Source organism: Eptesicus fuscus, chromosome 22, assembly GCF_027574615.1.
Source record: "Eptesicus fuscus isolate TK198812 chromosome 22, DD_ASM_mEF_20220401, whole genome shotgun sequence".
NCBI lineage: Eukaryota > Metazoa > Chordata > Mammalia > Chiroptera > Vespertilionidae > Eptesicus > Eptesicus fuscus.
The window spans coordinates 11,423,101-11,450,726 of record NC_072494.1 but is presented as its reverse complement, the minus strand read 5'-3'; the positions used below and the strand labels follow the sequence as shown (position 1 = coordinate 11,450,726).

General features: G+C 46.6%; 1 protein-coding gene and 1 long non-coding RNA gene across 4 annotated transcripts; one reads left to right on the top strand and one right to left on the bottom strand.

Annotated features, from left to right (window-relative positions):
* Positions 1-6,499: 6,499 nt before the first annotated feature.
* On the bottom strand, positions 6,500-27,478 carry LOC129147902 (uncharacterized). The gene is made up of 5 exons (XR_008555116.1): positions 27,151-27,478; positions 21,138-21,235; positions 15,512-15,769; positions 7,705-8,059; positions 6,500-6,520 (listed from the first exon to the last, which is right to left on the bottom strand). It is a non-coding gene; the product is annotated as an uncharacterized LOC129147902 (long non-coding RNA).
* HAO2 (hydroxyacid oxidase 2) lies at positions 7,792-25,431 on the top strand. Of its 3 annotated transcripts, XM_028154226.2 has the most exons (8): positions 7,792-7,854; positions 15,549-15,687; positions 16,192-16,343; positions 17,222-17,505; positions 18,698-18,907; positions 21,084-21,242; positions 21,574-21,643; positions 25,376-25,431. In XM_028154226.2, the coding sequence occupies exons 2-8, from the start codon at positions 15,557-15,559 to the stop codon at positions 25,429-25,431; spliced, it is 1,062 nt and encodes a 353-aa protein (XP_028010027.2). In that variant the 5' UTR covers positions 7,792-7,854; positions 15,549-15,556. The 3 variants fall into 3 exon arrangements, with proteins under 3 accessions (XP_028010027.2, XP_054567694.1, XP_054567695.1); XM_054711719.1 differs by lacking the exon at positions 7,792-7,854 and having other exon boundaries at positions 15,303-15,687; XM_054711720.1 differs by lacking the exons at positions 7,792-7,854; positions 18,698-18,907 and having other exon boundaries at positions 15,303-15,687.
* Positions 27,479-27,626: the final 148 nt, after the last annotated feature.

Below are 27,626 nucleotides of genomic sequence, written 5' to 3'. Positions count from 1 at the left end.
CTGAAACATACACCTTGGGATTGAAGAGAAGAATTTATCCAGGATAACATTTGTACCTTTGAATTACAAACCAGGTGACTATATTGTTCCTGTGTAACAATAAATGTAATTAAAATTATAAAACTAAAGCTCATGTTTTTTACAACACTTTATCCCAGTCTCCATTTCCCCACACACAAAAGTGCACTGATATTCACAAACCACTGAATTTCTTTCCTATCACTTCTTTACAAGTGTCCATAAAGAACCAGACTGCAGGTGGCAACAGAGCTGTCCTTCCCTCTCATAGGGTGAGGAGGCAGCGTAGGCTGAGATGGCCTCCTGCCCTGGTAAGCAAGCAGGAATGTTAAACTTTGAAGCTGCAGGCCCCTTAAAAGATCTGAGAGGGGTGCTGTTTTTCTGTGCTCACTACAAATGTTTGCTCATTAGCCTATGTGACTCCAGACGTTGGACAGGTTAGGGACATGGGAGAGGAATGCTGGAAGGCCCCATGTACTGGGGGAAGGCTGGGCAGTGGTGCAGGAAGAAAGATATCCTTTGCTCTTACATCTCTGCTGTTCCCTAAACACATGGCCAGCCAGTACCACTGGTTTCCAGATTGCTTGTGGCCTTGTAGGAAGAAAGGATTCTTCATCTGAACAAGGGTCAGGAAACAGAAAATCATTGTCCTGCTTAAATGAAGCCTCGGGGGTTAGATCTTCAGGGAATCCAGGATCTCATTTTTTAATCCCCACCCACAGCATCTCACCCACAGTCTCAGATTGTCCAAGAGCTTACACAGTTGCAAGGTTTATAATTATCTTCTAGAGAGAGATCTGAGCATCCACCACAATTACCATTGGCCCTTCATGAAATGACAACTACTCTTTTTAAAAATATATTTTCTTTTCTTGATTTCAGAGAGGAAGGGAGAAGGAAGGAGAGAGAGAGAGAGAGAGAGAGAGAGAGAGAGAGAGAGAGAGAGAGAAAGAAAGAAAGTCGTCGATTGGATGCCTCCTGCACACTCCACACTGGGGATCGAGCCCACAACCTGGGCATATGCCCTGACCGGGAATCATACTGTGACCTTCTGGTTCATAGGTCAATGCTCAACCACTGAGCCACACTGGCTGGACATGACAACTACTCTTCAGATGTTGTGATGGCCTTACCCAGATCACTATATTTCTCCATACAAAAATTAAAACTCGCATTTTGATCTCACATTTCCTTGTCCAGCCATCATTCTCCAAAGCACAACCACTGGTGCCTGGGTGCTTGTGTCTGGAGGAACTCACGGCATAAACCTTGCCACACTGTACCCACCTAGTCCCCTCACTCTGATAGATCACATCATTGGTCGTAATATCTTCTCTCAGATCAGCCAACTCTTAGGTAACTATCAGATTCCTCAGTCTGCCTTTACAGAGCCCTGGAAGCTGCTCTGGCTGCAAAAAAGTCTCTGGCATACACTATATTATATCAACATAAGGCAGAGTGACACATGTAATTGTAAGGTAATGATTTTATGAACTAGTTTTACATTCAAGGAAACTGAAGCAATAAAAGATTAGGTATCTCCCCAACTTCAAACACTGAAAGAAAGAGCCAGGATTAGAACTAAAATTTTCTAGTTCTCTATTCAGATTTTTTGACACTTAAACATTGTTGGGGTGTATGAAGGATATATATATATCCCCTGACCATGTTCTGTACAAATTGACAAAACAAAGGACTGGCAACTGGAGACAAAAATATCCTTTGTTTCTAACAGAGGTCAGGTGGGAGGATGTCGCTGGCTGTTGGCCAAGTAGACCTACCAACACTAGACCCCTATGAGGAACAGGATCTCTCCAGAAAAGGCCAGGAATTGCACTAAATGAGCTCCCTTTAACAAATGGAAACATCATACATTGGGTAAAAATGTTCCTGCAATACACCAGATTTATTTCATATCAATCTAAGTTAGGCTTAATTAAAAGCTCATATCTTAACCAGCCCACTTTCATAAAGCCAGATAGGTGTGTCTTCTGTCTCTATGTTAACAATCATAATACTAATTTTTTAAGCCTTAAACAAACTCAGAGATACTGTGAGGTGGAGTGAGGTGTGGTGGGTATTGAACCATTCTACAATCACACCACCCCCAACCAATCTGCCTCCGGATTAAATCGGCCTGGCTAACCCCAGCGCAAGGGAGATCTCTCTGTCTTTCATCAATTCATTAGCTAATAATAGTCTGTCTTAATTCAAATAAAGTTGTCATTTCCCATCCTATTCCCACCTTCAGATGTAGTCATGTTCTTTCAGGCCAACACTGGTTCACCTTCTCCTGGAAAAGCCATCTATTAGAAGGATCTGGATTTCAAATAGGTTGCCATCTTAGCATAGTGCCAACAAATTGCCTATTCCAGCTGCTTATTGGCTCCTTGTGGCCCGTGCAAAATATGCAATGGATGTTTAAAGAATAAGAATTGAAAGATGGATTCCCCACACCATGGCAGCAAAGATTACCGATTGCCAAAGCCTTTTATAAAGTAGGTGGAGAGCACAAATGGTTCTCATCATGTCCTGTCTCCACCATCTTGATTCATCTACATCGAAAAAGGAGGAGGGTATCGTGTGGAAGTGTGTGTGTGTGTGTGTGTGTGTGTGTGTGTGTGTGTGTGTGTGTGTGTTTCAAATTGCATTTTTTGGCTACATCTCCAGTGAGATGATTAAAGAACTTTAGCTCTTTGCAACTGGCTCAGCCATAAGTTTGACTCTGCTTTGCTTTCCCAATATGGTTCTCATTTGCTTTCAACCTCATTCATTTCTTATTATTTTTGTCTCTCCGAGAAAAAGGCAGCAAGAAAAATCAACCTTGGGCTTCGTTAATTAAGGCCTGCATTCTTGCTGGTATATTTCAGGAAGACAATCGGTTCCTTTTGCCCCACTCTCTGGAGAACCTTATCATGTGGTTCCATTCATTCATCAGGGCTCCGGCTTCGGGGCCTGTCGCCGTGCGGTGGTCCTTACATTCATTTCCATATGGCACTGTGGACACTGTATCCGTTTATAAAGTTAATTTTTCTCTCTGCAGAGCTCCAGCAAGCAACCACTTGGATAATCTCATCAATTGTTATTGGGAAGAAGACAGAAGCTGTGATTTTCATAATTAAGAAAAAGAAAAAGGTAAGCATAGGATCTCTCAGTCTCTCTCCTCACCACCCCCCCGCCCACCCAAATACCAAGCATTCTAGTTCTGATTCCCTGTTTATTTGGTATGTGGGGTCCTGACCCATCTTAAGCTTAGTCTTGGGTTTTTTTTCTATGATAAACAAAAATAAAGGCAGGGAACTGGGGGTTTATTCTCCAGAATGTGGAACCAGAGACAGTTGGAAGAAAAGCCAGATGTCGGCCTTCTCAAGTCTCCTTCCCTCTTCACCTTTACGCCTTCTGGAAAGAAAATGGATGTGCTTCAGTCACGTGAGCTGAGCATCTTTTGTCGTTTCCACCAAAATAAACCTTGCAGACTGGCTTCCAGGGGCAATAATGGCTCCTTAAGGAAAAGTTCTCCATCATTTGCTCAGCAGACACCATTCTGCTCCAGGCAGTGATGTGGGTGCCACAGGGATTCAGAGATGAGCTCACAGTGCATCTATAAGGAATATATAGATGACAGAACAGCACAGATGTGCAACAGAAAAAGGGGAAGCAGAAAGGGATGTGGAGGGGAAATTAAACCCGCCCCTTGCGATGCTGATCTCACTGTCCTCGGTTTAGTTGACTCTTTCCTCTCATATCAACACAATTCTGAGCCACTTCTCCAGCACTGTAGCCAGATGAAGCATGGTTAGTGTGAACAGCCAAGTGGAAGGAAAAGTCAGGGGAAGTAGAAACAATGATTACAGACATCTCCTTTGGAAAAATCTTTGTAAACAAAGTTAAGGGCGACTTTCAGAGTTTAAAAGGTTCAACTCTCACTGATCTGGTCACTTTAACGGTAGAATTATTGCCTCCCTCGGGCCTAGAGGCTTTTTCATTTTCTAGAACGATAGCTAATGTTCATTGCTCTTCAACTTAGTGCCAGCCACTCATAACTCATACCCACATTTTTTCATTTGTTTAATCTTTATAACCTGTTAAGGTACCTGCTCTTATTATAGCCATTCTGCAGATGAGGAAATTGAAGCACAGAGGGGTCCAGTAATCTGACCAACAGTGTCCACCCAGGAAGAGAGAGAGGGAGAATTCAAATGCAGCCAGCCTGGCTCTAGAGCCCAAGCTCTCACCTGCATGTTTGTGAGTCTTGGTTCTTTGGCAGCGCCAGCTTTCAAACCTATGGGGCTCTTTCCATCAGTGTCCGAGCTGGGCATACACACATGGCTGTGTGGAAGACAATGGACAGCTGAAAAAAAATCAGCGCTCTACTAGCAAGAAAGAAATTGGAGAGGGGGTGAAGGATGAACTTGTGTGCAGCCCACCGTGTCTGATAAAATAATGTGATAGTAATGCTTATAGAATTTCAACTTAGCCTGAATGGCTTCATCAGTTCTAGGAACAGCGGTGAGGCAACAGAACCCCACTTAGATGAGCATTGATGCGAAGAGAGAAGAGAACATTTACTAGTAGGAAAGGTTAGGAGCATGAGGCACCCAATGCAGTGTGATATCCAACTAGGGAAGAACAGGCAGCCACCAGTGAAGACCTTTCGTATACCAGATGCTGTATGAGATTATCTGCACACTTTATCCTCCTTAGTCCTCATTCAAGTCCTTCTAAGATACAAACAATTATTCTTCTATTGAAGATGCAGAAATCAAGACTCAAAGAAGCTGGGTAACTTGCCAAGGCTAGGAAGTAGCAGGGAGAGGATTCTGTTGGCTGTTGACAATGGCTGTAACCTTCCCACATGGTCCAAGTCTCTATGGAATTTATAGGAACAGAGCCTCAGCCCCTGACTGACACTTGGTTATGATCAAGGCTCTGAGCCCCACATCTGTGAAGTCTCTTGGTGAAGCAGACCATTGGTGAGCACCGAATGCTCATTTGTGCTTCTGGCCTAAGGCTCCGTGAGAGCAGCAGCCCAGGTAGGCCCTGTTCCGCTGGGCCAGTGCTGCTCAGAGGTTTCTACTGAAGTTCTGTCCAATGGCAGAGGAGGAGGAACCTCAAGCTAGGATTGGAATATCAAGAGACCTGGGAAGTCAGCTGATCCTTGTCAGTGCAGAGCCTGCTTTAGCGAGTCAGCGAGACTGGGAATTCCTAGGAAGCCCTCCTCCACTTCACTGCTGCCTGCAGCCAAGTCTTTGTGGAGCAAAACGTGAGAGAAGGCTCCACAAACAGACTCAGACTGAGAGGAGGAGAAAGCACAGACCAGAAGCAACGCTAGGAAGAAGGAAAGATTTTACACACAAGTTCAGAGAACACGCCATAAGACATGTGCAAGAGGTCACCTGGGACAAACAGACTTACTTGAGCAAGGTGTTGTGGACCAGGGGCTGGGAGAAAGGAGGAAGCAGACATGGAAACAAGGCCGGCCCGTCACGAAGTAGAGACCGAAGGTGCCAGTGCAGGCTGGAGGCGAGTTGCATGTGTGGCTCAGCCTCCTGAGGCTGGGGTTCCGGTGGCCACCGGCTTGCTTGGCTCTGCACATGAACCCTCGGGTCTGACCACCTGCCACCCAGCCTCACTACCTACCTAGCAGGCCCCAGGACAGGCAGGTGGCATCCAGGAAAATAAAAAAATAACTGCTCAAAACTCAGGAAATACCTACCCATTAATTTTTGTTACAGTGAAGATGGGCTTTTTGTGTGTGACAGCCTGTATCCATGAGCCCTCCAGAAGTTATAGTTGGAAAATAAGGAAGCAAGGAGCTCTCCAGCCTAGAGAGCAAGAGAGCTTGATAAATGAATCCTTTCTCCTGTACCAGATACAGAGAACTTCAGTTCCCCTGGTGGGTACAGGCAGAGCAGCAGCAGACCCAGCCGAGAATCCGCCTGTCCTCCAGGACCCTTTAACCCTCAGTGCCGCCACAGTTGGTCCAGTTCCCTGGCCATCCAGGATCACCCCGGGACTGCTACCTGACGGGGATGCATGAAGCTAGAAATCTCTTCCTGAAAACATGATGTACTTAAGGTTGAGGACAGTTTTCCAGAAGGAATCAGTGGTTCACTGTTTCCCGTGGCTGAGCTCCAGGCCCTGGCTTGGTGCAGGTGCTCTCAAGACTGAGTGAAGGCAGTGATGACATGTTTAATGAAAGGTAGACATTTATGCTCAGTCTCCAGCAGATTAGTCTGTGCGTGGGAGGGTGGGTGCGTGGGTGGGGCAGCGAGTTCCCCAGCGCAGGAGCTGGGATCCCTCTCATGGTAATGACCTGGATCTCGCTGGATACCCTGTTGTTGTTCTGAAAACAGACAGGTAGGGAACCAAGCGATCAGGGGGCGGTCAGCAGCCAGGACTGCAGTGTGCTTGAAGCTGGAGCAGCTGTCCTTGTGCTGTTTTCAGAAAATCCCAGAGAAGCACAGCACAGCCATCCAGTCCCCCGGGCTGCTGCTGGCACCTAGTGGAAAGAGGGCGAAGTGGCTGGCGTGCGAATACTTGGTTCTCACAACAGGAGGGTCCTACCCGGAGCTCGGAGCTCGCTCTGGACTGCAGGGTTCGAATTCCATCCACCCCCTGCTCTAGCGAGAGTGGTTGCAGCAAAAGACAGAAGCCATTGGGATGGAGAGATGCTGCTCCGATTCACCCCTCGGCACCCACAGCACTGGTTCTTAACACCGTCAGACCCAGCGCCCTCTCTTTATAATTTTTATCGAGTGTTTGTCCCCTTTATCCCCCTAAAATCAAATTCATACATAATACAACCTATCAATGACCATTAGTATAAAAATCAATATAATGTCCTAGCTGTAAAATAAAGGTGAAAACATTGTAGTGTACGATTTTTTAAAACTGTGTTTTTGTATGTATATATTCACACAGGACCAGGCTAGAGCAGATAATTGGTCACAGCTTGCACTCGCATAAACTAATTAAGTGTAAATTTAAGAGAATAAGAATATCAGAAGCCACTCTATACAAGAAGATCAGGAAAATAAAGGAGCAGAAATACAGGCGGACACTAGAATAAAACCTTGTATTCCGATAAAAAAGATAACAGAACACACTGATTGTTTGGATGTGATAAGGGATCAAAGGAACTAACCTTGATGGAAGAGAAACAGGGACGTGTTCTACATTTTGGTCAATGAGGAATGAAAAAAGGAAAACTACAGGAGGCCAGACACCATGGAGATCAAGAATTTAGCAGAAGCAGGAAGTCAGGAAGCACCAAAGGCAATGTTAGTCCTCTGAGGATCCATGGGAACGCAGAGGCGAGGGACAAAAATTTCCCACGGTACCAGGGCTAGAGCCAGTTTATTTGCTACATGATATTGAAGAGAGGAGTGAATCCTTATGACTGGAGGACCAGGGACACCTGGGAGGCTGAAACTGGGTTACAAATCACAGCCCAGGATCTGTTGCTGTTACTGTGTGAGCTTTATTCAGCAGGACATGCTGCCTAATTCAACATAGGTTGCTGTCAGTAGAGTGAATCGGCCACTTGTGGAGAATACTGCCATGTATCTGATGGTACGTACACTTGAATAATTCAAATAAGTCGCCTGCTTAGTCTTGAAGCCTCATTTACTGGGCACCCACTGTGATAGATGCTTACATATATTACCTAATTCTCAAAACTACCTTGTAAGGTATTCATCTGTTATCTCCACTTCACAGGGGTGGAAACTCCGATCTGAAGTAGATAAGTCACACAGTCGAGCTCTTGGTTGGATGTGGGGAGCCACGATTCCATGCAGCTGCGTCTTGTTTGAATCACTCCCACTCCAGCAGGTAGGTGGATAGAAACGGGAATTATTGTTCCCACTCTGGTTTTGAGTGACCCGAAGAGAAGTGATGTGACTGGCTCAATTCTGTGCAGCGGGCGTGCAGTGTCGTTATCTTGCCTACAAAATCCGCATCTTCTACAGCATTTACATCACAGCTTATGATATTTACTTCATATCTTGTTGTAGGGATCTCAGAAATCAGCTGCAATCTTAAACAAATGAAATTAAGCTCTCCTGGCAGGATCTGAGCATGGCAATTCATCAACTGTTTCATAATGGAGAACAGAAACTTAAATGTCACTTGGGGAATTTAGTTAAGATCTGTGCTCAGTGTGGGAATGATTAGCTAATAGACTGCAAATAAATTCTCTGATTACTCAGGGATGGGACAGTGACTTGTTACGCAGCCACTCGTGGATGTGAGGGTGATCTGGCTTGAATGCTTGTCATGCAATTGGTTGTTGGGTTTGGTCCTGCATGGTGTGTTGAGCTGTACCTTCTTCCTCCCTCATTGCCCCTTGAGCAGTGGTTCTCAACCTTTCTAATGCCGCGACCCTTTAATACAGTTCCTCATGTTGTGGTGATCCCCAACCATAAAATTATTTTCGTTGCTACTTCATAACTGTAATTTTGCTACTGTTAATGAATCGTAATGTAAATATCTGTTTTCCGATGGTCTTAGGCTCTACAGCATCGGTTCTATTACATTGTGATGTAAATATGTGTGTTTTCCGATGGTCTTAGGTGACCCTGCTAGCGGTTCTCAACCTGTGGGTCACGACCCACAGGTTGAGAACCGCTGCTGTAGAGCCTAAGACCATCGGAAAACACAGATATTTACATTACGATTCATAACAGTAGCAAAATGACAGTTATGAAATAGCAACGAAAATAATTTTATGGTTGGGGGTCACCACAACATGAGGAGCTGTATTAAAGGGTCGCGGCATTAGAAAGGTTGAGAACCGCTGCCCTTGAGCATCTTCCTGATTTTCCACGCTGGATCGAAGGTGCCAAGGCGTGGAAGCCCTTTTCCTATCAAGGGTATTCAAGTAGGAAGCATCTCCTGGGGACAGAACCCTCAGGAAGCTGTTTGTAAGAACCAATATATGGTTCTTAGAAGTGTCCTAAGTAGTGACCATGAGCTAAGACAATGAAATGTAAGTGAAGTGAAATAACTGAAACTTTCAGACTCTGGGGGTGGGAATTTAAAATGGTTCAACCACACCCTGGCCAGGTGGTTCAGTCTGTTAGAGCATCATCCCCATATGCCAAGGTGGTGGGTTCGATCTCCAGTCAGGGCACATACAAGAGTTAACCCATGAATGCATAAATAAGTGGAACAATATATATATATATATATATCTTTCTCTCTCTAGCTCTCTCCCTCCCCCCCCTTTCTTCCTGTCCTTTTTCTCTCTAAAAATCAATTTAAAATTTAAAAAATAAATAAACCAACACAATCGTACAACCATTTTGGAGAGCTTTTTCTCCAATGCTACTTTGGAGAAGTTTTTCTTCTCTGCCATGGACACGGACAATAGTGTGCGGGGGAGGAGGGAAGATGGAAGAGGGTATTGGGGGGATAAATGGCGATGGAGGAATAAACAGAACACCGACTCTGCTGCAAAGCTATTTTACTCCTGGGCACCTCCCAAGGGAAATGAAAACATGTTCACAGGAAGAATGTTCTTAGCCGTTCTATTCATAATCATTCCCCAAACTGGAAACAAGCCTAATAATGCCAACCAACAGGGGAACGGATCAACAAATGTGTTATATTAATACAATAATACTAAGCAACGAAAAAGAGTAAAGTACTTCAAGCAAGCAACGATATAGATGAATCTCAAAAGCATTTTGCTGAGTGAAAGAAGATGCGCATACCTAAATAATCACTTGATTGATCCTAATAATGTAAAGTTCTAGAACAGCCAACACTAATCCATGGTGATGGCATCAGAATAGTGAGCACAGCTTTGGAGCGGAGGGCACTGGCTGGAAGAAAAAACAAGGACATTTTCTTCTTCAGGCGACTCCCATCCCTCCCAGTGACTGTTGCCCCGCCCATGGCTCACCCACAACTTTGAGCTCCTGGCTCCTTCAGTGGCTGCAGAAAGATGCAAACTGCCCCTTGGTTTGACTTAGCCCCGTCCATGGCTGGTTTGGCTTCCAATTTCAACAACCCACAGTTAATATTAACCTGCTCCAAGGGGTCAGGGAGGTTTTTAACCTGATAGGCTTTAGCACACACCTCAAAGTCCAAAGCTCATCCGAATTAGCTCAAGCAAGACGGGTGACCCGGCGGCACAGCAGGGACCACGAGGGTCTCGTGTCCTCCAGCTGGAGGGTTGGGTCATTCCCTTCTGCTTGTGGAACCACATTTGCTCTCTCCACAGCTGGGCCTTGGCTGCCCCGGACTGACCCGTCATTTCTCTTCACCCAAATTAAGCAGGCGCGTTGTTCAACAGGTACCCCAGGCCCCCTGGACAAGACCAGCATCTCCTTACAGCCTCATCCTGCAGCACCCACCAAGCCCGCTGGGGCTGCCCCACGGAGCCCCGTATCAGCTCCGAGGTTGGGCCCATCGTGAACCCATTCTGATGCTGCAAGATTGACTCTTTTACTGCTCATTAACATGCGGGAGACGTTGTTAGGAAACTGAAGCAGAGAAATTGAGGAGCACGTGAGAGTCAGTCAGGGCTGCAGGTCTGAGCTCCGGCATTAATGTTCCCATGTCTGTGTTCTTCGTGCCGCACTGCAGTGTCTCCTGGAAGGGAGGGATGGGGCCCAGGCGTGGACAATGGCTATGGAACGTCTGCATCGGGTCACAGCAAACAGCCAGGTGACCTGAGAGCTGGCCCTAGAGGCTCACTGTGGAGGGTGGAAATTGCTGGGGAAAGGGATTTCCCCGCCCCAGATTATGGCCAGTGTGAAAGCATGTCTGAGGTAATACTGTCATCTAGTGGCAAAACAGCAAAAAGCAGTTACTCTCCAAGCAAAAATGGAGTGAGAAGGCGAGGTATAACAAATCAGCCCAGAGTTGTTCATCTTTCCAAGTACAGATTCTAAAACACAGGCATATCCCATGTCTTTGGAGTAGCCTTCAGTTTCCACAGGCTACTGACGGTGGCCACAGGCTAGGTTCTAATCCCAGCTCTGCTCATTACTGACAAAAGGCTTGAGCAAGTTCATTAATTTCATTTTCTCTTTTGAAAACGGGGGGAAATATTGTCTACCCACATGGGTGTTGTGAGGATCAAGTGAAATTATGCATGCCATGTTCCAGGCATAGTGTAAGCATTTATAAAATGCTAGTTGTTGTTGCAGTACTGAAGATGTGTGGCAAGAGCTGGGACTGAAGCACAGAGGGAAGGACCTGAACACATTAGGCATTAACTAGTGTGACCTTTGGTGAATCCCTCAGGACCGTTCTTGGGGAAGGTTTTTTCACATGCAGTCTTGTGTTTGCTTTTCTCAGTCTTCTGCCTACATTCAAAAATATTAGTGGTTCCAAAAGACCCCGAATAGCCAAAGCAATCTCGAGAAAGAAGAATCAAGTTGGAGATATCTTGCTGCCTGATATCAAAGTATGCTACAAGGTGATAATAGCAAAACAGCATGGTCCTGGCATAAAAACAGATACATAGATCAATGGAATAGAATAGAGAGCCCAGAAATAAATCCATGCCTGTATGGTCAATTTATGACAAAGAAGGCAAAAATATACAGTGGGATACAGACAGTCTATTCAAAAAATGGTCTTGGGAAAACTGGACAGTCACATGCTGAACAATGAAACTAGACCACTTTCTTACACCATACTATCCTATATAATAAAGAGGTAATATGCAAATAGACCCTCACGCCCTCATGTCACAGGTGGCTGTCCCACGTCATCACAAGATGGCCGCCCCCACATTGTCACAAGATGGCCGCCACAAGACGGCCGGCAGGAGAGGGCAGTTGGGGGTGATCAGGCCAGCAGAGGAGGGCAGTTGGGGGCGATAGGGCCGGCAGGGGAGCAGTTAAGTGTCAAGCATGCCATCAGGGGAGCGGTTAGGCATCAATCAGGCCGGCAGGGGAGCAGTTAGGGACAATCAGGCAGGCAGGCAGGCAGGCAAGTGGTTAGGAGCCAACGGTCCCAGATTATGAGAGGGATGTCTGACTGCCCGTTTAGGCCTGATCCCACAGGACAGTCGGACATCCCCTGAGGGGTCCCAGATTGGAGTGGGTGCAGGCTGGGCTGAGGGACTTGCCCCCCCCCCCAGTGCATGAATTTCATGCACCGGGCCTCTAGTACAAAAAATAAACTCAAAATGGATTATAGACTAAATGGAAAACCTGAAACCATAAAACTCCTAGAGAAAAACATAGGCAATTAGCAATATTTTTTGGATATAGCTCCCCAAGGGAAACAAAGGAACAAATTGAACTACATCAAACTGAAAAGTTTTTGTACAATACTGGAAACCATCAACAAAACAAAAAGACAACCTACTGAATAAGAGAAGATATTCACTAATAATACATCTCATAAGGGGTTAATATCCACACTATTTAAGGAATTCATACAACTTAATACTCAAAAAACACCAAAAAAAACCCCACAATCCTATTTTTAAAAAATAAGCAGAAGACCTGCATAGACACTTCTCCAGAGAGGACATACATATGGCCAATAGACATATGAAAAGAGGGTCAGCCTCACTAATCATCAGAGAAAGGCTAATTAAAAACGTAATGAGATATCACCTCACTCCTGTCAGAATGGATATCATCATTAAATCAACAATTGTGAGTGAGGATGGGGAGAAAAGGGAACCCTGGTGCACTGCTGGTGGGAATGCAGATTGGTGCACTCTCTGTGAAAGCAATATGGAGATACCTCAGAAAATTAAAAATAGAACTGCCATATGACCCAGCAACTTCACTTCTGGGTATTGAGAAATCCAAAACACTAATTTAAAATTAATCTCTGTCAGGCCAGGAGAGCCCTACACAGCACGCCCCTCGGACCCTCCTGACTGGGTCCCTCGGCTCTCAGCCCGGGAGCTCCCAGGAGGTGGCCACTCCTCGCCCTCCCATCCCCTCCTCCCCAGACAAGCTTTCCTTGACATCATGGGGGCTTTTTAATTCTCCAGTTGAATTCACCCACACTCTCCTTCTAATCATCATGGACCAACTGGGGAAATACAGGTTTGGAAGCAAATAAGTAACTCTTTTATTTTGAAGTTTCCTTTTGTAACGAACTTCAGTGACATTTGAGGTAACTTTGCAAAGCACAAAAAGTTCGTTTCCAAATTAACCTTGCTCTGGCCTAGTTGCTCATTTACTTCCAAAGCTGAATATTGTTCCCATTAAAAGGTTAACTTTTAGCCTTGAACTTCTTCTGCACTCGCGGGACTGTGGGCTGTGACTCGCTGTTTCTTGCCACATCTCAGCCGTGAGCCAGGCTTTGAGTGGCTGTCTCTAAGACACCAGTTTCGTGAGCCCTGGAGGACCCCAAAGTCAGGTTTGTGGTTGGGTGTCTCCTGTGGGCTTAGAACTGGGAAGGAGATGAGGTGGCAGGTGGGGCGAGGACAGAGGACAGAGACTGTGTGAGGCATTGTGGCTGCTAACTGGGAACTTACAAGGTGGCCAAAAGGGGTCATGTTGACAGGACACTGAGGACAGCCAAGGAAGGCTTCAAAGACGCTCCAGACTGAAGAGGTTACGTTTAGTCAAGTCTTAGAACCACCTGGTAGCATACTGACCCTTAGGAGGGAGCATGGGTCAAAATCTGTTCACTTGAAAGGGTTCGGAAAAATCTGAAAGCTGCAGGCCCTGCCCTCAGGGAGGAACTTGACGCCTTGACCACTGCTTTCTGGTCGTAGGCAGAGGGAAACGGTGGCAGGCCGCGGCCGGGTTATTGTGATCATCAAATGGAACACCGATTAGACGAGTGCTCTGTAGGTGGATTTAACTGTGTCCTTGTTTATGACCAGCTAAATGATGACACCTTTCAGCTTTCTGGTTGGATTTTGGTTTTGTTGATGGAAGGGAGCAAAGCTGTGCATTTTAAATGCCAACGCTCTCCATAAGCCACACTTGGTTGCACAGGTTTGCTTCTTCTCATGATGCTTGAGAGCTTGGCCGTGGGAGTCAGATCACGTTACTCAGTGTGCAAAGGTGGGCAAAGTATTTTAATCTCCCCGACCTGTAGGTTTCCCATCTGTGCAGTACAGCGCATAATAATTGTGCTTGGGGGTAATCGTAAGGGTTGGAACATGAATGCACATAAAACAATTTACACAGCGCTCAATAAATGGTTGCAATTTTATTGTCATTATTATTACTAAGGAGCCATCTTGCTGTCTTTGTGTAATCAAATTATTCCACTGCTCAGTAGAATAAGAAAATTCCCAACCTTTAAAAACACCAAGTGAGCATTCAGGCCCCTGTTTCCCAGCATGCCTTGCATGGTCTCCACACCGGACAGACAGCACACAATTCACAGCATGACAACAAAACTGAGTCCCAAAACTCTACTCGGAAGCCTTGTATTTAGAACGCAGCACCCATTTTCCCATGGAGAGAATGCTTTTTAAATACAGGTTGGATTCCCAGGTGACTGAAAATACCCAGAATTCCTAAAAAGAGACCAACATGGATCATATGAATCGTACAAGTCATATGAAATCTTCCAAGGAAAATAACTTGTTATCTAACTGCATTAGATTAAATGGCAACATTGCGAAAGCAAGGTCTGCCTTGAAATTCTTTCCAGCCCTCATCCATGTCCTTGCCCCTTTCCTCAGTCAGGCAAAACTATTTGAACCACAGATAGTAAGCACCAGATACCACTGGGTGTCCTTGTTCTCAGATGTTAGCTTTCTTATCACTGGTATACTAGTTGTACCTCACTGTTGTTTACCAGGAGGCAAAAAGCCTAAACAAATTGAATGAGCTACAGTTATTAATTCGCAAGAGACTTTTATTCTTTCCTCTTCTTTATTTGAATGGAGATCAAAGAAAATGGGAACACAAGCAAACCATTAGATGACCTGGGTCATCCCCTTAATATCTGGTGCCTTGAAGTCTTGTATGGATCAAACTGAAATACATAAAAACATATAGAGCTACGTCTGCCTCCCAAACTCGGGGAAAGCTTTGAACAACAAGGTTGTCATTCTCTTCAACTATCAGCCTTACCTCTAAGGAAAACAGTGGGCTCAGTACTCTACTGAGCTCTACACATGCTATGAAAAGAAAAAATGCATCATAATTGTACTTTCACCCTAGGAAATTCTCTTAAATGCCATGTAATCAGTACTTCAGTGAACCAACTATTCAGCTGTGCACCGTGAGATTGATATTGGAGCACATCCATCTGTAAAGGCTACCAGAAGGCAGGATGCTGGGCCTTGCTCTGTAATCATTAACTGTCTCATTCTCTTCAAATGCAGAGAGAGAGAGAGAGAGAGAGAGAGAGAGCGCTTTATGTCTGCTTCACAGGGAAGTAGATAGAAGAAACCAGTAGATAGAAGTGTGGTAAAAAATCTCTCTCTCCCTCTTCCTATCTCTCAAATAAAAAAGAACACAGAGGGTTAATCAGGAATCCAAACAGCTTCATGCTGTGGCCCCCTTTACCCTGTCCTCTCCCTCTGAATGATTCTTACTGGGTTTGGTTGTTTGGTTTTGGTTTCTCCTTTGAAGGTGCAGAAATGTCCGTGGTGTGTCTGACAGACTTTGAGGCCCACGCGCGGGAGCGGCTGTCCAAGTCGACTTGGGATTATATCGAAGGAGGAGCTGGGGAAGGCTTCACCCGGGACGACAACATCGCAGCGTTTAAAAAGTCTGGTCTCCTGTATCCTTTCCGCTGTTGAACTCAGGGCCTGGTTCACAGCTCCTGGGAAGGGAGCAGGCAGGGTTTCTGCCTGCAAAGAACAGAGCAGATATATAATGGCTTTTGGGTTATATTGGGTTGGGGATTTTGGGGGGGCAGATGACTGGGGAGAGGAAGGTTGGAGAGAGCGCCTATCTTAGTGCCTCTGCAGAACTAGCACAGATCAGTCACCCTCCCAGAGGCACAGACCACAGAGGGAGCGAGGAGGGGTTGTGGGGTCCACAGAAGAAGGGTTCGTGTGGAATCAGTGTTGGGAGAAGCTTCCTGAAGGAGAGGAGCCTCCAGTCTGCTGTGCTGCCTATTTGGCTACCAGCCACTGGTCCCCCACCAGAGGTTTCCGGGGGCCTAGTCTGGTCTCCACCTGCAGCAGGAGTCTGGAGGCCCCAGCACCGGCAGCACCTTGGTGCTGGAGATAATCCCACCAACAGGAACCCTCTTTGTTGTCTAGCACAGAATCCGCCTCCGTCCCCGGTACCTGAAAGATGTGTCGCAGGTGGACACCCGGACCACAATCCAAGGGGAGGAGATCAGTGCCCCCATTTGCATCGCACCCACGGGTTTCCACTGCCTGGCCTGGCCCGATGGAGAGACCAGCACAGCCAGAGGTGCGAGCCAGGCCACCCGAGGCCTGCAGTGTGCAGGAGGCCTCCTCCACGCAGGGCAGGCAGCCCCAGGGTTTCTCCAGAGAAGGGGCTTAGGGACAGCAAATGGTAGGAATTAAGGAGGGTGGGAAGAGGAATGCTTAACACTGTGTTTGCATAACACTTCCCCGAAGATTGAGAAAATGCTCATTTTCGCCCAGCCAGCATGGCTCAGTGGTTGAACATCAACCTGTGAACCAGGAAGTCATGGTTCGATTCCTAGACAGGGCACATGCCCAGGTTGTGGGCTTGATCCCAAGTGTGGGACGTGCAGGAGGCAGCTGATCAATGAGTCTCATCATTAATGTTTCTTTCTCTCCCCTTCTCTGTTCCTCTCTGAAATCAATATGAATGTATTAAAGGAGAGAGAGAGAGAGAGAGAGAGAGAGAGAGAGAGAAAGGAAGGAAGGAAGAAAAGAAAAAGAAAAAGAAAAAGAAAAAGAAAAAGGAAAAGGAAAAGGAAAAGGAAAAGGAAAAGGAAAAGGAAAAGAAAGAAAGAAAGAAAGAAAGAAAGAAAGAAAGAAAGAAAGAAAGAATCAAATTGTTATCTCCTGGTTCATAGGTCATCAAAACCATTGAGCCACACTGGCCGGGCATCATCATTGATGTTCCTATCCTTCTCTCCCTCTCCCTTCCTGTCTCTGAAATCAATAATAAAAAATAAAAAAAATTTTAAAAAAACAACCCACTTCTATCACTGCCCCACAGGGCAGCAGAAGGAAGTCGGGCCGTCTCTTCACTCACAGGGCAAGTTGGCCAGGAGCAGTGCAGGTCCTAGGGCTTCTCGCCCCCGCCTGGAATGCCCCTGGCCTCCACCCTGAGTTGTGTCATTTGCTCTGCAGCTGCCCAAGCAGCCGGCATCTGCTACATCACCAGCACATATGCCAGCTGCACCCTGGAAGACATCGTTGCCGCGGCCCCCAGAGGCTTCCGGTGGTTCCAGCTCTACGTGCAGCCAGATCGGCAGCTAAACAAACAGCTGGTCCAGAGGGTAGAATCCTTGGGGTTCAGAGCCCTGGTGATCACCGTGGATGTGCCCAAACTTGGCAACAGGCGACATGACATTCGCAACCAACTGAACTTGAAGACAAATTTACTGCTAAAGGATCTTCGGTCACCTCAGGAGGTAGGAAAGATACCAGGCCCAATGGGCAGGCATTACAGAAGGCAAAGCCCCTTCCGTGGTTCCTCCCTCCCTTCTTTCCACAAGAATGCATTGAGGGCCTGCCCTGTGCCCGACACTGGTGATGCAGCAGTTCAGTCAGAGCTGGTCCCTGCTTCCCAGGGCTTCCAGACAGACAGAGTGTGAGACAAAACGTTCTCCACCTGGATCTGTCCGACCTGTCACCAGAAGTGTTCTGGCCAGGCTGAGTGCTGAGAAAGCTATAAAAAGGATTTTGCATGGGTCTTCCAACATTTTCTACTTCATGGCACACTTAGAAAACGGTCATTTGGGGCGGCACACTTGGATAAACTGACCCTCTGACGGGGTGCTCACAGCGAAGGTGACCAGCCCTTGGGGTGTAACCAGCCCAGGCCCCGCCCTGCTGCCCGGAGAAATGAGGGGGGCGGGGTCAACCTCTCTGCACACCTGGAACTCATCCAGGGAGCACCAGGTGTTTGGAATCTCTGAACTCGATGACGGCAAAGGGCACTTCACCCATTAAAATCCTCCTGTCAGAAGGGGTGGGATGCCCCAGAGAGACAAAGTCATGGTCAAGTTGGAATTCCTTGGCTACAGTGAAGATAGGCACCCCAGGCTTTTCAGTTAATGGGTACCAGCGATATCCAGCCAGGAGACACTCGGCAGTCCTACTCATTAAGTCATACACAACTTGGCCTTGAGGCTTTCAGGAACCCTTCTCTCTGGATATTTGGTGGTGCCATGGTGAGTCACGGGTCAATATTGCATATTGTCTGATTTAGGATTATTGAAATATTGCTTCTTTGTCATTGTCCTGTGCATCTCTCAACCGGAATGTGTTACACTGGCCTATAAATGCTTTTGCTTATCTGTCTCACTAAACTCTGAGTTCTTTTAACATGGGGACTGTGTCTCAGCTGTCTTGTGTCCCCAGATCCTGGCATAAGGGAACAGGGAAACAATAATGGTTAATGGATAAGCAATTGAAGTATGAAACTATCTTTGTAAAGAAAAGGAGCTAGAAGTGAGATTGGTTTGATAGCTCCTCTTTTCAAGCTCCTAACTGCTTCTTTTCACTCATCATTCACTAGCTTTCTGAATGTGCCTCATCTCTGGAATGGATCGAGCAGTGTTGAAGGCGTTCAGGACTCAGGTTTCCCTTTTATCCCCACAGAGAAATTCAATGCCGTATCTGCAGATGTCTCCCATCGACTCATCCTTCTGCTGGGAAGATCTCTCCTGGTTTCGGACCATAACTCAACTGCCCATCATCCTTAAAGGGATCTTGACAAAAGAGGATGCAGAGTTAGCTGTGAAGCACAATGTGCAGGGCATCATTGTTTCCAACCACGGAGGGAGGCAACTTGATGATGTTCCTGCTTCTGTAAGTAGGAGGACTCAGAGGGAGGGAGGGAGGGGTGTGTGTGTGTGTGTGTGTGTGTGTGTGTGTCTAGAGCAGTGATGGTGAACCTATGACTCGCGTGTCAGCACTGACACGCGTAGCTATTTCTGATGACACGCGGCCGCTGAGGCGGCCACATACCGAGGATGAAACATTTGCTGCTCCTGAGGATGAAACATTTGCGAAATAATGTTTTTTCCTCAAAGTGACACACTACCCAAGTTATGCTCAGTTTTTTGGCGAAGTTTGATACACCAAGCTCAAAAGGTTGCCCTTCACTGGTCTAGAGCAAGGTACTCTGTGCAGTTTGGTGTGCACCGTCCCCTCTCTCTTACCACATATGTTGGTATGTGTGTACATTTTAAAGATTTTTTAATACCCTATTTTTAAAATATATTTTTATTTCAGAGAGGAACAGAGAGGGAGAGAGATAGAAACATTAATAATGAGAGAGAGCCGAAACCGGTTTGGCTCAGTGGATAGAGCGTCGGCCTGCGGACTCAAGGATCCCGGGTTCGATTCCGGTCTAGGCATGTACCTTGGTTGCGGGCACATCCCCAGTGGGGGGTGTGCAGGAGGCAGCTGATCGATGTTTCTCTCTCATCGATGTTTCTGGCTCTCTATCCCTCTCTCTTCCTCTCTGTAAAAAATCAATAAAAAAAATAAATAAATAAATAAAAAATAATGAGAGAGAATCATTGATCGGCTGCCTCCTGCACGCCCCACACTGAGGATCAAGCCCCCAACCCAGGCATGTGCATTGACCGGGAATCGAACCGTGACCTCCTGGGTCATAAATCGACACTCAACCACTGAGCCATACCAGCCGGGCTAAGGACTTGTAATAATAGCCTCATGTGTACCACGCTGTTTTTATACACTTTACATTTATTATCCCTAAATCTCACAACAGTCCTGCAAGGTGGGTATTAGTATCCCCATGTTGCAGAATGGGGTGCTGGAGTTCATAGGCGGTAAGTAACGTCTCCAGTTCTCATAGTCAGTAAGTCATTGCGGTGGGTTTGCTGTTAGAGGTGTTTCCGAAGCACTGAGGTCCCTGCCTCCGGGAAGAAGCACTCGGCGGGAAGGTCGCCTGACTGCATGGATCGCAACCTCACATTTTCTCAGATGACTCAACCCAGCAAGGAACAGTGTATCACTTACACTGATAGATAACCGCCGTTCTCAATACAACTTTAAAATGCCTCCTGAATCCTTTGTAAACATTTAGGACACTCTGTAATTTTTCCCATGAAGTGAATTTATGTCCATTAGATATGGAGTTTGGGGAAAGAAAATGAAGAGAGAGGCAAGGCAAGAACATCTAAATTGGAATTAATTGTTGCTTTATCTTCATGAAGATACATATTTTCAAGATATATATTTTCATGAAGCTTATTTTCTAGATTCTTCCATTGCTGCTTGCTTGACTCATTTGAAGAAAGTGGATTTTTTCCTATTTTTAGCTTTTTTACATATATGTAGAACATGTGCAGTGCAATTATAAAATATACAAAAGTCAAAAAAAGATAAAAAGTACCCCTATTTTTATCACTATCATTAATGGCAATATTTTTGGAATTATTTTTATCAACTGTGTAATGCAAATACAACATTTCAGGTTTAAAAATGATACATAATATTTTTAATTTTCTTCTTTTCACACAAATATATTAAGGACATCATATTATTTCAATATATATGCTCCTCTTATTTTTAATAGTATGAATGGACAGTTTATGATTTTTTTAAATTTACTTTCCAATTGCAGTTGACATACAATATTACATTAGTTTCAGGTGTACAGCATAATGATAAGACATTATCATTACAATATTATGGACTGTATTCCCTAGGCTGTACTCTACATTCCTGTGACTACCTTTATAACTGGCAATTTGTGCTTCTTAACCATAAAAGGATGATTTATATAACAGACTTGCTATTGTTGAACATCTCTATTGCTTCTAGCTTCTGCTACTTTAAACAATGCCTCAGTGACCATCCTTAAAGCTTTAGCACATTCTCAATAACTCCTGTAAGACAAACTGCAGGAAACACAAAAGCTCCAGGTTTAGACTCCTGGTCCTCGCCCATGCTGAGAGCCCGCTGTCTGCATGCTCTGAGTCAACCTCAGGCCGCACGTGCTCTGCTCCAGGTGGACGCCCTGCCGGAAGTGGTGGCTGCCGTGAAAGGGAAACTGGAGGTGTACCTGGACGGCGGGGTCCGGACGGGCAACGACGTGCTCAAGGCTCTGGCCCTGGGGGCGAAGTGCGTCTTCCTGGGGAGACCAGTCCTGTGGGGTCTTGCCTGCAAGGTGAGACCAAAGGGAAAACCAACCCGGAGATGCCACGTTTCTCATTCCTTTGCATGAGTTTCTGTGGTCTAGCCCCCAAGCTTAACCATTTTTCCAGGTGCCGCAGATTCCCGAAGGAGGGTTACACCTGGCCCGCACCTCCAGGCTTCCTCTGCAGCGCGCTGCACATTTTCAAGAGCCCTCACCCCTTTTCCTCTTGGCGTTTCTTTGTTTCACAGATACCCCATGCTCCTCACCACGTCTCCATGTCTCTGAGCACACCTAGAATTTATATTGAGCTCATGGTCACAATGTTCCGTCACCTCTTTCTCTCTCTCTCTCTCTCTCTCAGGGTGAACATGGTGTTGGGGAAGTTTTGAACATTTTAAAGGATGAGTTCCACACTTCCATGGCCCTTACAGGTGAGTGTGTCCAACTGTCTTCCTGATTTGAAAGCGGGAGGTCTATGGAGCAGGAGGGTGGCCCCCCTTCTAGCCACCTCTCCCCAGCCTGGGGATGCCAGCAGAGACAGCAGGAAAGAAATGTCCCTGACAAAGATTTGTCTTTGGTACATCTTAACCATGAAAGCACAGTTTATATAACAAACTTGCTACTGTTGGACATCTGGATTGCTTCTAAGCTTCTGCTATTTTAAGCAATGCATCAGTGAGCATCCTCAACGCTTGAGCACATTCTCAGTTACCTCTGTAAGACAGACTGCAGGAAACACAAAAGCTACGGGCTCATACTTCCTGGTCCTCGCCCACTGAGAGCCCTGCTGTCCCGTGATTGAGGTGTACAAAGGTAAACATAGTGTCACATTATGGGAGCGAGGCCTGCAGGTTACTCTGGACTGTTCAGATCATATCAGGCTCTCTGGATGTGGCTCTGGGTGTCATTGTAAAACAGTACTCATGACTGTGAATAGTCAAGAAATTATGTCGAAGAGGAAGTACAGAGGGACCCAGGAGAGATAGAAACGGGAGAAGGAGAAGTATTGTCCCCCGTAACCACAGACAGCAAGACAAACGTGTCTCAAAATTACATGGGTTTCGGTCAAAAATGAAATGATTGTGAAGTGGCGCTCATAAAAACTTGTACATTTTCGGCAAAGCCTGGAGTCCCAGGGATCCCACAAAACAGTGGTTCCCCACTAGTGGTGACTTTCCTCTTCAGGGGCCTTTGGTTTGGCGTTTTTAGTTTGTATTTTCCTAATTCTAAGTAACTCAATTCCAAATGACCCAACGTCGCCGAGTTCCTCCCATGAGGGAGGGGAGGGCACACATGTGAACTGAGAGCATATTGGGAGCCGCAGGGGAGGGGTGGGAAGACGTGCAGGTCTGTGGATTCCAGGAGGCTAAGGTGACTGTCCTTCTCCCACATAACCCCCCTTCTTGCTAACTTCTTTTCACAATCGCCTGACTGGGAAACTCTCCATAACAAAGCTTCATCATGCCACCAACGTGAACACCTGTTCACCACTCCCGTGTTCATGGCCGCCAGAAACTATTTCTTTTTTAAAAAAATATATTTTATTGATTTTTTTACAGAGAGGAAGAGAGAGGGATAGAGAGTTAGAAACATCGATGAGAGAGAAACATTGATCAGCTGCCTCTTGCACACCCCCTACTGGGGATGTGCCCGCAACCAAGGTACATGCCCTTGACCGGAATCGAACCTGGGACCCTTGAGTCCGCAGGCCGACGCTCTATCCACTGAGCCAAACTGGTTTCGGCCGGAAACTATTTCTGAGACAGAGTGGAACACCTTTTGTAACGGGCCAGGAAAAAGGAGAGGAAAAACAGGATTATGGGCACTTTTATGCCCGACTCTTTGTACTCCTCTCCCTTCTAATTGTTCTACAGGGAGACTGTATTGCTTTAAGTGTATAGAAACAGCAGTAATCACAACCAAACAAGGGGCAGAGAAGAGGGTTCGAGAGGAAGGGAAAGAATAGGAAACGAGACTAAAGGGCATCCCTGGGCATCCTCTGTTTGAGAGACGCTGCTCCAGGTAAGACTCCCCACCCCAGACTCCTCCCTTGAGAGAGGGGATCTCAGGTTGGGGGCTGTGCATTTGATGGAACTCAGCAAAATACAGAATCATAGTGTGCAACCCAGAGATTGTCACTCCCCATTCCTTCCCTGCACAAGGCATGTAAGACAAAATTGGTGCCCAGGAGGCAGGCGGTCAATAATCACCTAATTCCCCTGGAAATGTGTGGTATTTCCCCCTAATATCTCTGTGACTTCACAGCCCTGGGAGGAGAACCCTATGAGCACTGATGCTGAAAACAAAGGAAGTTGGAAAGTATTGGTTTTCCACCTGGGAGACCAATTTTCTGAAATTTTTATATTTACAAAAAGGTTAAAATGATTTGTCTTGAAAAACAAAAATGTCCACATATAAATCCCATCATCTGAAGGCTGCACAGACCTCACTATGTTCTCATCCCTCATTGACGTAAGAGCATCCGAAGCTGTAGAGAATTTTTATAAAGATTTATTCGAGCCAAACAGAGGGTACATACACCTGGACACAAGAGAGGAGAATGTTTCAAGAGAGAGAAATTTCCAACAGAGATAAGTGCTTCCAAGAAAAAAGTTTGCCAACTTCCTTTACGCATTTGGAATTAAGGAGGGAAGATCACATGAAGGTGGGAGAAAGCAACGTGGGGGTGGGTTGCAGGATAGTTAACACCACCTGCTCTCTCGCGGGTGCTGGCTCCTGAGAAGAGGCATTGGGGCCTTGCAAAGGTGCCTGAACCTGGAGGCCCGGAAAGCATGGACAGGGCTGTGAGGGCAACGATCAGCCTTTTACTAAAGAAGTTACATGTATGATTACCCACCATGCTCTGCCCAGCTGGGAATCTATGATCAGATCACCCTGTGAGGTTACTTTCCATACCCCCCCCCCATTTTGTCAGGTCCACAGTTTACTCTCTTTCCTGCGGCACATCGCCACAGTCTATCCTGGCACCTCTGTGCTCCGGGAGTAGGTCTGCCTGCTTGGAAGTCCCACTGTTCTCTGCCCTGCGGAAGCCCAAGGCTCTCGAGATCACTGTCCCTCCTGGGAGAGCCGCCGTGGCCCGAACAGTGGCTTCTGCTGAATCAGCCCAGCGTACGGGCTCTGTATACGCAGGCACCCAGGCAGGCAACTCCTTCCTCTGTTTCCACTCTTAGGAAAAGACCCTCTTTTGAGTCATAGTTTCTGTGAGTAACACATTTTGCTGAAGTTATGTTTGGGGAGGTGAAGGTGCATACATCAGAGGCAAAGAAAGAAATTCCAGGCGAACATTACACATCCTGTTGTTCAATTCTAGCAGCCTTCTCATCGCCAGGGAGATTTCACTGCTTCCTTCAGCCCTTAGTTCTCCAGCCCATAAGCCACACAGATCCTCTCTCCCTCCTCTTCTGCTTTTTAAAATGTATTTGTATTGATTACGGAGAGGAAGGGAGAAGGAGAGAGAGAGATAGAAACATCAATGATGAGAGAGAATCATTGATTGGCTGCCTCGTACACGCCCCACACTGGAGATCGAGTCTGCAACCCAGGCATGTGCCCTGACTGGGAATCGAACCGTGGCCTCCTGCTTCATAGGTCCACACTCAACCACTGAGCCACCTCGGCCAGGCCTCTTCTCCTTCTTATCTGAAGTCACTTTCTGTAGCCGCCGTGTGTAATCTCAGCTACCATCCTATTTGCGTTCTAATGAGGACCCTTTACTGCAGAGGGGGTTTCACTTTTCAGAACTTCTCCTTAGAAGGCCGTTGCTGCATGAAATACCCCATCTCCTAAGCTGTCCCTGAGTCATTTCCTCCTAGACAGACACGTCCTACCTGAGCCTATCAGGACCGAGATCAAGGTGAAGGGTATCTACTGCACACACGCATTGCTGAAAAAATGCTAAAATGTTGTTTTTACGTTTTTGTCATGCCATTTTGACATGGCTGCCAAAAGAGGACCCAAGCACAGGCTCCTGGAATAATTCCCGAGGCAAACAGAATGACATCATTCGTTCTGGATGTGTAATATTGCCTCGGGGTGAGCACCAGCTCCAGTCGGGGCCTGTTCCCATTGGCTCATCCACACCACGATGGGGCGGGATTCTGGTGCTGAGAGAAAGGAGCTTTTGAACCCCCATGTTCTTGTAGGCTGCCGGTCGGTTGCTGAGATCAATCAGGACCTGATCCAGTTCTCCAGGTTGTAACGAAAGAGCTGGGGACAGGACTGCCGAGGTGGCCCACGGGAAGACCAAACCAGAGCCTGTGTGTGACGCCATCCTGCCCAGGCCCTGTCCTATCCAGTGGCCCAACCACTTCACCCTGCACCACCTCCTCTGCCTCCAATGTGCCAGGCCCTCCTCTGCCTCACTGCTTTTTATATGCTGTTCTCTCGCCTGAAATCCCCCTCTGAAAGGAAAGGGCGGGTCAATGATGACTGACGAGTGGATGAAATTCTTGCATATCCTCTACATCTCTAAGAAACATCTATGGGCATCTGCATTCTGGACAGAAGAGCAATATATATATAAAGTATCCTCCCAACAAAAATCATTCCCCTGTCTAAAAATAACAGGGAAATAATAGAGTTTAAAGCATAGGCTGTGGAGCCATGCAGACAAGGGATTAATAGTCAGGACTGCTACTGACAGACTGGTGACTTGGGAAGTTTTTCAGTATCTCAGTGTTTTCTTGGCCTACTCCCCGGCCTCATCCCCGTCACCCATTAGGACGCAGCATCACATACAGTGGGGCACTTCGTAGACCTTCATTCTTTGGAATTTCACTTCTAGATCTCAGAACTCTGCCTCAGACACCATTTGTGTCACGTCCACAACTTTGGTCTCATTATTCACATCAGAAATAAGAAGAGAATATCTCAGTAGCAAATTGTCCTTTGTGGTGCAAAAGAATGAATAACAGCCTTGAAAATACAGTTTGAAACCAGAGAAATCATTGGTAGAATAACATCCACTCTTTTAACCCCTTCACAGTCTCACAAACCAGATTTTTTTTTTTCATGCTTGTTAGACATGAGCAGAGCAAAACAATGGACCAGGAACAGAGACTCCCCAGGGCAGAAAGCCTGGATGCCTCGTGAGGGGCAAAACTGGGAAAGCAAGAACCTTGTCCCCAGGTAACCTGTTCTCGCCTAGCATATCTCTGGTCATGAGCATATCTTCCTTAGCGCAGTTTAGACCCCCTGACCTTTTCCTCCTAAAGATAACATCTAGGCCTCAGTTATAGTTCAGCTCCAGGCCCAGAAAAGCAGCAAAACCAGATAAGTGACACCATGGCTGCTTCCGGACCAGTTACGTTGGCTAATGACCCCCTGCCCTGGCACGGAGCACCCAGTGGAGACCACACCCCTGAAAGAGCACAGGAGGAAAGTAATGGATATTCTGTTCAGACCCTCCCCGGGGACCTCCCCAAAGATTCCCACCGGCAGGAGAGGGAGAAGTATGGTCAGGACAAAGGACCCGGTGCACTCTCCCCCAGAGCCATTCCCTCCCCCCTTCTCCCCTTTAAGTGACCCCACAAGACTTGCAGTGAGGGGAGCAATGGGCAGTGGCATTGCTACCCCCTGAGCCTGTCTCCAAGGCGGGCTGTTCTCTGACTTCTCAGTGAGCCAGAGCAGCCCACCCTACACTCTTCTGTTGCTTCTTCTATGCCCTTCCTTGTGTCACTGTCCTAAGTATATTTTTGCTGCCATCATAGACCCAGTGCCCTTTGGCTCAGTGCTGTGAACCCCTTCCCTTTGGCTACCCCCAGCCCCTTTCCTTAAATAAAATCTCCTTTATCCACGTCTGAGATGGCTATTCAGTCTGCCCACACATCACTGACTTTAACTTTTCAATGCTCTGATTATCTCACTGGCTGGTGAACTTGTAAAATTCCCCAATTTTCTCTGTAATAACTTTACTTACAAGGACTTCTAAGCAGGCATGATGGCCAGTCCTGAAATCACCAGCTGGGCGCTTGACTGAGTCATTCCAGATTGGTTTGGGGTAAGAGTGATCATCATGATAGCATGTTGTGCACAGAATGGAGTTCACTGACGTTACAAGAGAATCTGGCATAAATCCTCCCTGTGTACTTCTACCTGGGTGTCAACTGTATTCTTTTGGTCATGGACACACGTGTGTTATTTTTGAAGTCGTTTTTCCTTCTGGACTCAGATGGCTAGATCCCAGAGTCCAAGGAAAAGGAGCAAAGACATGATAAAGATACTGCCAGAAGGCTGTGCTCAGGAGGGCCTCCTCGGCCCCTCAGAATGCATGGTGACCTTCTCCCCTGGAATGTGTTCAACAATGGAATGGCATACTTGGTATCTAAGAGATAAGCCCTCATTCTGATAAAGAGAGTCAGCTTTAAAGCCACTCCAGGGTCAGGCTGCCTGACT